Source organism: Patella vulgata, chromosome 5, assembly GCF_932274485.2.
Source record: "Patella vulgata chromosome 5, xgPatVulg1.2, whole genome shotgun sequence".
NCBI lineage: Eukaryota > Metazoa > Mollusca > Gastropoda > Patellidae > Patella > Patella vulgata.
Window position 1 is genome coordinate 21,809,744 of NC_065883.2, and position 12,812 is coordinate 21,822,555.

At 31.9% G+C, this 12,812-nt stretch overlaps 1 protein-coding gene across 1 annotated transcript; it reads left to right on the top strand.

The window, feature by feature from the left end:
* Positions 1-362: 362 nt before the first annotated feature.
* On the top strand, positions 363-11,472 carry LOC126822326 (homeobox protein Nkx-2.2). The gene is made up of 2 exons (XM_050551142.2): positions 363-699; positions 9,324-11,472. The coding sequence occupies exons 1-2, from the start codon at positions 495-497 to the stop codon at positions 10,136-10,138; spliced, it is 1,020 nt and encodes a 339-aa protein (XP_050407099.1). The 5' UTR covers positions 363-494; the 3' UTR covers positions 10,139-11,472.
* The last annotated feature ends 1,340 nt before the right edge of the window (positions 11,473-12,812 follow it).

Below are 12,812 nucleotides of genomic sequence, written 5' to 3' on the forward strand. Positions count from 1 at the left end.
TTCGGCTTATTGATGAGCAATAAAGAAGGATCCCCCAACCGAAACAAAAGCCTCGCAACCCAATAAAAGCTGGGCATTGATTGAACATTATAGAAGTAATTTGCCGCTCGTTTAGAATAGATTTTTATCTCCCGTTTTTGTTTCGCTTGTCCGAAGTCGTGGCTTTCTGATCGTACACACCTGAAAATAAATCAATTAAGTAAAGAAGGTGGCGCTAAATGCGCAATCGACCAATGGGATGCGTTCTCTGACTTAAGCCCGTACTCCCTACTGCTGATCAGTAGTTAATCCCGCCCCTTTGCTATCGAGGAACCTATCAGAGAGATTTTATGCTTGTTTATTATTCTTCGAACAATGAACTTGTAGCATACATGGATGCTTCCTTTATGCAATCGGCGTGCTTAGTTGGAGAGGTATTTCAACCTGTGACAGTGAAACACTCGAAACAGTTCGATCAACATTTTAACTGACTTGAAATAATTCCACCAATACAGATGGAAACTCAATTGGCCATGAACGGACTACAAAAATCCACTAGTTTTTCCGTAAAAGACTTGCTGGATTTACCGGAGGCTAACATTAAAGGACAGTGTGCCAGTCCCGTACTAGGGACCACAGATCCCGCGGTTCCATACTTCGATACCAGTGATAATCCATACACACGCTGGCTTCAGAACAACGACCCACTGCAGTTTCAAAGTAAGAATTTTAAACCATGTTTTTGATTCTGTTGTGTGCATTGCGGGTTCTTCGATTTGTTTGGCAGTCTAATTAGTATCCGTATGCAATCTACAGCAATGTACTTTGATTCTAATGCCATCAGATATCTTTGGAGTCAGGTTTGAATTAAGAGTTGATGCTGTTAAAATCTATCGAAACGTTTGTGGTATTGATATTCATGTAAGGGTAGGCGCTGTTCAATCATAGTTTTTGTTAAGTCCACGTATTTGCTCAGACAAGAATATTGAATAAGAATGGTTGGTTTTTAAATTTGAACTGATTTTTGTTAATATGCATATGATGTTTACGATTATATAGGTTAAAGTTGTTATTTAAAAATAGAACTCCTTGTCCTATTTAGTTATATTAATATTATTATCCTCGTTCTGTATATTATAGTAGTAATTTCATATTCTAAGCGAGTCCTGTTATCGCTTTTGACTGAATTTTATCTATAGGCTTAGTCGTAACCCCTTTTATCACTTTGGTTATATTAAGGTTTATGATCGCTTAAGTAGTCCAAAACCACGAATAGACACTCCTTGAAGAAAGAGCATTTCCTTGAATATACCTTAAATATCTTGAATAATATGAATGAGAATTTAATCGAATAGAATTGGAAAAGGCATTATTCACTGCAACAGTTTAAAATAGCTTGAAGTGTATAACTTTTTTAGGGAATAACACCAAAGCGAGTATAAAAAGAAGAAAAATGAAAGCGGGTTTATAATAGTATGAATTGAATAGTTCGACAGACGAAGTAACCTAAAATGATAAACAAAATTGTTATCTGTGAATCGATATAAATCGATTTTATCCCAGACTTTAAATGCTTTAGTTTAAAACGGGTTTCTTTAATATAATATTTGCTGCTCGTTTAATTACCCGTAATCGATCAAAACAAATGCATATAAATATTCGGGTTATCGTTTCTAAAGGAAGTTCAAATTGCCGTATATCAAAATTATAGGCTATTTCGATAGTTATATCGTTTAGAGTTTCCGCATACCAACAAATTATTATCAATGAAAGATATTCCAAGATTAGATGTTCCAGCAGTTATATAGCGTGCCCTAGTTTAGTACAAATATTTTGGTAGCTATTATTTGAACTATGCATGAAAAGCCTGCAACATTTCGCAGTTTGAGAATATAGGTTTAGTTTAGTTTCTTGGTAGTATCTTCGCGTATCACACTGTACTAATCAATGAAATAAATGTGATATATACGAAGAAAGGGTTTTCTCATTTCAAGTTAATTCAACTTCTTTTTTGGGCATCTTTAGATTGCATACAAAAAATATCGCTGCATCAATTTTATCAAATAAATAAATCTATATAAAGGTTTAGTTTTTTTTTAGTTCAAGGTAATCTCACGTCTTCTATCGCCTTTTTTAAAATGATATATTATTGGATTTCATTTTTTATTGAAGCCGATAGTAAGTTTATTGTTCACGTAAAGTAAGTAACTACTTTGAGTATTTACTTTTGAAATTTACATTAAAGGACCATATCACCGAAAGACATCTCAAATATTTCAAAGTACATCACTGCTCTTTACGGCATAAATTTTCTATTTTAAATATAAGCTTACGCATTTAGCCTACATGCTGATCTCTATATTTTGAAATTGGTGTACAGACATGTTTATATATTTCTAAAATAAAACGTCTACATTGTGTTGGTTTCAAGTCAATTATCAATTAAGTGCTATGTATTTCGTTAAGTACCTTCTTCAAATCTAAAGAGAACATCTATTTAAATTTTCTATTTCTGAAAATATTATTTTCCAATTAACTTAGTTTTCTGCTTTAATTTGAAATGCCTGTAATTTTGTAGCTTAAAATTGTAAGCCATACTTTTGTTGTTAAATGTCTGATTTACATTCAAAGTTAGCAATTAAAGTTTTTTAACACATATAATAAATGTGACGGAGACCGGATATTCTGAATAATGTAGTCTGTAGTAAATTTAGATTTTACACGAAATTTAATAGGGTTCCGTAATTGTCTCTTTAAATCTAAAATTGGATTATGTTATATGAGGTCTGAAAAGCTCCGCCATCAAAATATTATCTCAAACCCGAACTACCTTATATATCTTTATAACTAACTAAAACTTTCATTCAGTCCAGGGGAAGTCAAATATTGAAATTTTAAACATTGGAACATTTATATGAGTTTTATTTCGCTTGTTTCTAGTATTTAAAGTTAATCTTCAGCCATCAGATAATACACGGTATATCTATACTTTTATAGACCAACAAACGTGTATTCAATAAATACGTTCATTCCCTTATTTTATAGTATACAGTTTTGAGTTTTAATGGTAGATCACTAATATTTTAACCTGTGGAACTAGGGAACAATATGAAATTTATAAATCCCTTTAGGATCCTTGTAGGCCACTAATTACTTTCAAAATTTAAAATTTGATTTAATTTTTCAGTAATTTTCTTTAATTTCTGTTAATTCCATTTAAATAATGTCTCTAGTCAATTACGATAATATTTAATAATCATAAATAACTATTTGAAAAAAAAATGTGAAACTTTTGAAGTCTTTTTAAAATATTATATGATGTATGAATTATTATGTTAATAATGAAAACTTTAATATGAGTACTGTACTTATATTAATCAATAATCAATTGATAGAAGGATGCGGAGTTTCATATGGAATATATTGACAATGAAAATTTAATTTAAACATGTTTACGTATTCTTCCACTATTAACAGAAAGTTGTTTTAATATCTGATGTTGGTTTATTCATAATAATAGGAATAATATTGTGCCAAAACCTAAGAACATACTTACAAAGGTGGATATGATATTATTCTATCTACAGCGGAAGGTATTCTTTAAAATTATGTTTACGTACAACATACAAATATCAAGAAACAAGGACCCTTAAACCCCGTGTCAAAGAATAACAACAAAGAAAAACAACCAGGAATGCAATTAATCAAAGGCGTATAAAATATATTCTATAAATAAAAACAATACAGAGAAGAAATATAAATATATACAAGTAAAATAAACGATAGATGTGAATCGATTTGAACCTTGTTATATAGTTTATATTGTCAACATTGTAGAGATGGGAAACTTATAAAACCTAGTTTATCTTAAACCTACTCGTTTCCTTGTACTAGACCTTAAACTAACACATCCTCTACATAGACAATCCGCCATTTCTACAATGGCCGCTTATTAATCTGTAAATAATATTATAACACCCGTGTTTATTAATCATTACACCGAGTAGTTATTGTTTTATGTTAACACAATACTTAAGACAATTTTCCTAAAGAACCCGTATTGATGTTCGCCTTTCTAAGTGCGCGTGAAGATTCACGAGCCCTCTCATCCTTTTATTGGATGCTTTCTGTAGTAATTTTTCCCAGTCTTAACGGATTGACTATATCGATTCGAAATTGATTCCTTTTTTTTTTACATTTTTAACACTTGCTTCGGGTGCCTGAGAAAATTTTGTAACGATTTAATGAAAATATTTTGATTACATCTTAGCCTTGGGATAGTGTTGAAATATAATCGTAAGAAGCAATCGATAAAGACATGCATAAGGATATAATACATAAGTATTCGTTATTCTTAAGAAACATTGATTCTTGAATACTTATAAGACAGTCGCCAAGATTTAATAATAAACGTTTAAATAATTGATTGAATAAAACAAAACATTTATTATGAATGAAATGTGCTAATTACATAAAAAGTACTTAAAACAAAGGCATCTTATCTTTAAGGAAACCCATAAAAATAAAGATATATCAATTATTGTCCTTAAAGTGGCGATACGTCTTTGCAAACTGGAATAATTTTTGTCTATTAATTAACATACTAATTGCTAATACATTATTAGTTTAGAAATAATGCAGCCCTTGGGAATATAATCGCTTATTTATTTTTCTATAACGCCACTTGAAACAAAAAAGAAGAAAATGCCATTTTAGTTGCGAACTAATTTAAATAATTGAGTTTTCAAACTCTGTATTTGAGAATACATCATGTTTGAAGGATACAGTTAGCTGTAGATGACTGTTATATAAATATCGTTTCACCCCATGCAAATACTGAGCATTATCTTTGTTTATGAAATAATAGAAGTATTGCTATTCTAAAGGAATGTTATTAATTTACTTTAGTGAGCTTTTAATTGGTAATTAAAAGAAAAAAAATAACTTAGTTTAAGGTAAAATAAATAAAAGAATACACCAATAATATTTGCTCCGTGGCAAGGCCCATTAAATCATTGAAAGGTATCTCTTTTATTTAAAACAAAAGATAGGCTTGCCTTTACTTCATATCATAAAGCTATTTAAAAATAGTAATTGTCACACAGTGACTCGTAATTTTTATATATTACATCATAAATTATCTTTACAAACATTTGTTAAATCGTAAGATAAAACTGAAGTATGACTATCTTGACTCCTTAACAAGCTCTTAATCACGGATTAACTTTATGCTATAAATATCTATATTTTATTCTTATTTTGAGAGCATTTGATTTCTTTTAGCAATATATAGAATGTTATTCAAAATAATTATTCAAGAGATTATAAAGTTTCTCTGTGCATATAGGTTTCAGAGCTATTAATATTATTAATACTAGTCTAAAAACTGGGACAACTTTTGAATATATTAATACTTGTCTAAAACTATAACCTGGGACAACTTTTGAATCTATTAATACTAGTCTAAAATTGTAACCTGGAACAACTTTTGAATCTATTAATAAATGTAAAACTACAATCTAAAATGTATTGCTATTCATCAAACCCTGAAACTAGTTTAAAGAATTGGACGAGACGGTCTCTATATGATCAGTATACAACAGGGGTTTCTAATATGTTTCGTCCCATTTACCTCTAGCTACTTTTCCAAAGAAAATTCACCCTTACCCTATTTTGTTCAGTAAATTGAGTTTACACATCTACCATAATAAAGAAACCGAAAAAGGGGTAAATTTTAGAATATGATTTTAATAATAATATTTCACGGTCAACTATAACAGCATAAAAAATAATGCTGTTTCACTTATTTTCTTCTCAAATTCTGTTTTTAAAAATTATAATTGAAAAAAAATATCTTACATAATCCAGAATCAACCAATGTAGCTATCGGGTAGGTAGGTAGGTTAAATGGTATACACCGTTTTTGCTGATTTGGCATGGAAAAATAATAAGGTCTTAATTTCACATTAACGTACACAAAAGCAAATGAGAAATATGTTAGCTATGTGAATCCCCCAAACGAGAAGAGGTATCAGCATTTCATTTCTTATTTTGAGAAAGGGATTTTTCATTAAGTTATCTGGTGCATAATAAGTTATTTCGAAGACGTTATTTCAGCAGCAATCTCCTAAAATGTCTATTATAATCTGTGATAGGTTTCATGTTTCTGAGGTCGATACTTTCCCCTTAAAGTCTTTAACACGTGTTCATAAATCCACTTAAAGATTATTTAAAATGTGGCCGGAGGGTAGTTTATCTATCTACTAGTATTTTATATAGAAATGTCTACTAATAGCTGTTCAACCTTTTATATAATAGCTTGAACAGTTTACACTTGGCGGTAACAACTGTTCAACTTAACAAAGATGTCCTTTTTACAACAAACATTTTCCGGGGTTATCAAAACATATTTCTAATATAATTTTAGTTATTACAATTTCAAGTTAAGGTGTTGTACTAATGTTTTATTGAAAGATAGGGTAGTTGATATAAGAGTATATCTATGTATGTATATAGAATACAATATAAGTAAAAGGCGAAGTGGTTCTTATGTTCCGCGATATATCTACACACAATTATATACCCCCGTGTATCTATATATATAAATATATTTGTCTATGTACTATCGTAGAAATATTAAATTATGTTGTATAGTTGATCTATTATAATAGATATCCTCTCTTAATCCAATATAATAAAATATAGAAGAAGGCGAAATCGGGAAAAAAAAGGTGAAAGTTGTATACATTATAATCATTGATGCGTAGTACTTTTTTTTATCAAAACCCCCACTTCAACCTTAATAAACATTTCAGTTACATACAACCTTTCTACTACATTTATTTCCATTCAGATCAACCCACAGTTCCCTTTATTCAACTATCTCTATGTAAATCGTTGTCCGGTGTGGCTTCGCTTTACCCTTCGTCCTTTCTTATAACATGGTGATTTTTTTTTATTATGATGATCAACATTGAAAATATGAGTTAGAGAGGAAAATATTTTGAATATCTTTTTATGTCCATCTTTTGTGTAGGAATGAAGAACGAATTGTTGTCCCATATCAGTACAGCTATAATTCATTGCGTGTTTCATATCCGTTTTAGTACGCGCTTTCAAGTGTAACGTTATTACCTATAAATCCTACGATTGTGCCTTAAGTTTATTTTATAGCATTTATGATATATAGAAATCATAAACTCATGAAATATTCTTTAAAAAACTTATTTGAAGTATAAGTCAGTCATTTAATATAGATAGTTAGTATCCATTCATTAGCTAATGTACCTTCTATAACACAACTGTTATTTAGTTCGAAATGCATTCAGATATCGCTCTATAGACTGTTAAAGGTTCGATTGTATTACTTTTATCATTCAAAAAAATTAAAATACCGGAATAAACTCCATTAAACGGAGATTTCCGAAACAAAGGCGTGAATAGCATGTGTAGTCATTGTGTAAATTTTATGGTTAGGGTTCGGTAAATAGTTAGACCTATGATAGATTAATATTTAAAATAGAAATTGTTTCAAGCATATTAATCATTAATGCATGTATTATATTAAACGGTTTAGGACTTTCCAAGGTAAAGTTATAAGTGCCATTTTCCCACACTCACGTTTAATACAGAACACTATAAAACTAAGCTGCAAAAATATCAGATCGAATGAAAGATGTAAGGTTATAGTTCTTGATATTCTTATATCGACAAGTAAATAGGGATTATAGGGTTTCGTTATTCCGCACCGGACGATACTGAACTGGATTCCGCCCGCCCTTCGTCCCGAATTTGTTTCCGGGGCATATCTCACCAACTGTCCGAGATATCTTTATGAGTCGATTAGAAATTTCGTGGGTTTCGCGCGGGAGGTCAATGACTGAGTTTTCTTGGTGAAATGAAATTTAATGGGGTTTAAGGTCCTACTGTTCTGCTAATAAACTGGGAAATTTTGCCCGGGCAGCGGCGCTACGGCCTACTCTTATATCGAATTCCAACTGCTTATGAGTGTGACGAGACACTGACATTGGAAACTTGTCGCTTTTCTACATCGCTATGAAAATAATCTAACATTATAAGATTGAATAATATTACATTTTCGGAAAATGCTTTTTCTTCTTAAAAAATAATAAATTGAGGACAGGAATAACATAGAAGGATAAAACGGTGATAAGGAAATTATTTAAATATTTGCCATTATCTAAAAACACTATTATCATTATATCGAGGTTATCAATTGTAATATCTGATTTTTATTAGTTTTTATTTAATCAAAATATTTAGAGATCACGACGATCGATTCTCGAGTCAGTGGTCAACACTAGAATCCATTCAATAAGCCGGGTGTAATACAAGATCGATAATTGGTTAATAAGAGGTGTTTAATGTATAATTTGATACGCTGCTTGTTATTGGTTTATTTGTTTGTTGATCGGATTAAGCAGATACAACGCCATCTTAATACAATGGCCATAAAACGATATCAAAAATCGATCTATCTAGTTTATTGGTGATATGGACAAGAATTGTTGAGAGTTGTAAACTGTATTTCGATTGGTGTCATTGTTTATTGTGATTATTATATTTGTATGTAATATACATGTGTAAATGGATGTCTATTTCATATGGTAATGCAGGCATGCTTGTGTATTTTCATACGCACTTTTGTATATTTGCATATTATAATTTGGCCCCATGTATATATATATATAAGTATGTACAATTTATTTATTGATATTTAACAAATCGGTATGATTATGAATAATGTTGTATCTATGGTTATTGCCTAGGTAGGTTTATCTCATTACAACGTTGTATACAAGTGTATTTGTGAATTGATTCATATATTATAGGAATATTGCACCAAATATATTTTGAAATGACTGAAACTCGCTGGTTTTAGTCAAAATATTGTTGTCGAATCATTACATTGCATGTTGATTTGTTTTGTTGCATAGCAATCCGTCTTCGTTGAAAAGCTAACGTCTAAAGATATAACAAGTTTTGTGTTCCCTTAAATCACCGTAAACCCAAACTGAAATCAACATTGGTACAACAGACAGACTTCCGTTTATTCTTTCCAAACATAAAAAAATCATTATATAGCGCATGCCCCACCGACCCGATTCATTTCTTTATTTTAATTCATGAAATGATATCCCTGGCGCACGTCTTCATTAGCCCAGTCGGAGCAGAACAGTAGGACGTTAAAACTCATTTCATTTTATTTCATTGATATCCCTGACAATATTTCTATATGGGATACTTTGACTGATTTTCTAATTTTTTGAAGAAGAATATTTCATAAACCAATCTCTAAGTTTTATTTTCTTTGTGTTTTCCAGGTAGTGGACGAAATATGTCTGTATTAAACCCAAGACCAATTCATAGTCCCCAGGATGAAGAAAGTTCTAAACACGACAGTCTAAGTCATCCCACATCGCCTGACGGAAGTATAGATTCTTTAAAGATGGACGACGATGACGTAGAATTGGACGAAAAAGATAAATCGGGAACAGATCAGAGTCAAAACGGTGAAACAAAGAAAAGCCGGAAAAGGCGTGTTTTATTCTCAAAAGCACAGACGTACGAGTTAGAACGTCGGTTCCGACAACAGCGATATTTATCCGCCCCAGAAAGAGAACATTTGGCCAGTATTATTAGATTAACCCCCGTGCAGGTAAAAATCTGGTTCCAGAATCATCGTTACAAGTTAAAACGCGCTCGACAGGAGAAAGGGTTAACAGATCTCAATCCGTTACCTTCACCACGCAGAGTTGCCGTTCCTGTTTTAGTAAAAGATGGCATCCCCTGCCAGCGAAGTAGTGTTAATTCGTCCCTTATGAAATCTCAGGATCATCTTCAAATGCAATCGAACCTAAACGGCATGAACATGTCAATGAACAATGGTCTCGGTGTGAACTCTTTAGGAATGAACTCAATGAACTCATATCCGTCCCACATGGGAAGCGCGGGAAATGGTATCAGCTCGACGCTCTCAAACTCTATGAACATGAACATGAATATGAGCTGTGCGTATAGTATGAGCTCTATGGGTTCTATGAATTCTATGAATCTGAACGTACCCAATGTGAACAATATGAATGTGTTGCCTAGTTACAGTCACCCGTTGATGCAGCCACAAACAAGATGGTGGTAGTGACGTGTTGTTTATATTTGTGCCTTAACTTTATCTTATCATTGTATCACAACGTGACGTTAATTTGTGGTCAAGTATTAATTTTGGTGCCCAGAAAACGAGAATCCTGTTCTTGAAGTCATTATTTAAAGGAATTGTGTTCCCTTTAAGTCATTGTATAGGTCCCACTGAAATGTTACCAATTTATTATTATTGCCTGTCGCAAAGAGTATCAATCATATGTTTTGAAATGTATAAATGTTTAACTATTTCTATTCGAAACGTAAATTAAACTTTCCAGTTAATTGTGAGGTTAAATGTGTTATAATAAGCGCCCTCATGATAAATTAAAATTATAAACTGGGGTAGTAGAGAAGGGGATGGGGTGGGGTGGACGGACATTTAATGAGCTTACTATAAATGACTATATAAATACGCCAATAATATATTATTTATAATTAATATAAACGATATACGGGATTTATGTTTATTTGATGATAATTTGGTGCAATTATAAATTTAACAACTACTTAATTAACTACTTAATTAAATTCCTCTCTCATCGCACGTGGTTATCATAACTGCAACATGTCCATTTTCTAAAAATGTTATCGCGCCATATTCTCTTTCATAACATTGTCTTAACATGTCAACTTCGGTTCTAAAACTTTTAGACACTGTTGTATTTCAAAACCTATACTTTTAACAAAGTTGTATATACTAACCGGATAACTTTCTCGGTTAATGTAAAATTGGCAAAAGTAATGACAATATTCAAAATATCATCTTTTCCAAGATAAAATATGAAATGGATCAGGGGTCTTATTCAATAAAACGTAAACTAAAATATTGTACGAATGCAGGCGTTTCATTGGTTGAGCGTTGAAATTTAAGTACGAATTTTAGTTCTTGCCTAATGGAAAGGCTGAATTCTTAAAATATTTAAGTTTACTTTATTGTGAATTAGGCCCCATTATGCATGTATTATCCCCGAATTAAAAAAAACCCAAAGCCTTGTTATTACGTTACGTTATTTATCATATCTGATAAATATTATTTTCCATTCTTGGTATTTCAGAAACAATCACACGTCTAATTAATGTCGCAAAACTGTTAGCTTAAGCCATCCGTTCAATGTGTACTATCGATTTGAAAGAAAAATCGCTGTGAACCAATATGTCATAGAGAGACTAGGTGGTCGGTCTACCTTAAAATCCGCCATTTCTGCCCTTTAATTGTTAAGTAAAGTTTGTTGTTTTATTGTCGCATTTTGTTTTACATATGATGTATATGTATGTATAATATATTATATAAGATACATGTGTTTTTTCACCGATGTTCTTTTACTTATTACTATTGTTTGAATAAATTGTGAATATTTATTACATATAAAATATAGTTGTTTTTATTTTCGAAATATACATACGGGGAGAATGAAGTCGGTTATAAATCTTTCCACATTTAAACAGCTATTATGCAAGAGCTAAAGCTGCCCTTTGCAGGTCTTTCTTTAAGTCTGAAACGTTCTATAAATTATCAATTAGACACTAATCAACTTACCAAGACCACAATCAACTCTCGATGCCATCGGATGGCTGCGATATAAGTAGATTTAAATACGCCTTGTGGTCGATGCGGTTGCCTTAAAAATGGATAATCGAGACTTTGTTTATTATCGTAACAACTGTAGTAATGACAATCAAGGCTACAATGTAATTGTATCGCCGATCTGTACGCCAAGACTGAAGTAATGTGACTGACATTTTCAGCATATTATCTAATTTTTAACTATTATAGCGAGAACTGTCACCTCTTTATCAAATCTTACCTAATGCCGCTTTAAGTAAGAAGTTACTCACATTTCAAATCCCGCTTCTTACTAAAATATGAGCGATCATGCCCACTGATTTTCTTAATAAAATCAGAAGTGGAAACAGGTGTTCTGGAGATATTGGGTATGCTCCATTACGACGCTGTATCTATTTGTATTAATAATAGATTTTGTGCACTTTGAAATAGTGTCACGGCCGTTGGACTGATATCGGATTCGATGTGAGAGATATATAATAGGAAGTCCACATATCATAATGAATGCATTGGGATTTAGTGAAGCCCTTTAACCAGAATTATTATAGGATAACAGAATATGTCAACCACTGTCGGGGTTAGATTCTGTTTTAGTCAGGGTCCTTATTCACGAAAACTTAAACTCAGATACAATCGAAATTTTAAGAAATACTGCAATTCGATTGGCTGACCAGTAAAATCAATTTGCATATATCCAATGAAGTTGCAGTATTTCTTAAAATTTCGGTTGTAACTTAGTTTAAGTTTTCGTGAATAAGATCCCTGGTTGTTAGAAACAATGGGTGAATAGACTCTGAATTCGCCCCAGAGTAGTGATACAGGCCAGGGTTAATACTTTAGGATTACTAAAGGGAGAGAAATGGGGTTTAACGTCCACTCGACACAAACTAGGTCATTTCGGGACTAATATATGGTTTAATTTTATTTCAATAATTCGCTTGCGCATATGGGTCTTTAGCAGTGGGAGGAAACCGGAGGACCCGGAGAAAACCCACGAGTTTGGACAGGCGACCCTACTCCTTGTCCACGTACAACCGGGGATTCGAAACCACGCCAGTCGACTCAATGAACTAAACGACTGAACATAGAATAACGGTCCAATACGAAA

What these genes read in the sequence shown, in the direction of transcription:
- LOC126822326 (XM_050551142.2), top strand. Translation starts at nt 495, where the DNA reads ATGGAAACTCAATTGGCCATGAACGGACTACAAAAATCCACTAGTTTT. An exon ending in CGACCCACTGCAGTTTCAAA is followed by an intron (nt 700 to 9,323) that starts GTAAGAATTTTA and finishes TGTGTTTTCCAG; the next exon opens with GTAGTGGACGAAATATGTCT.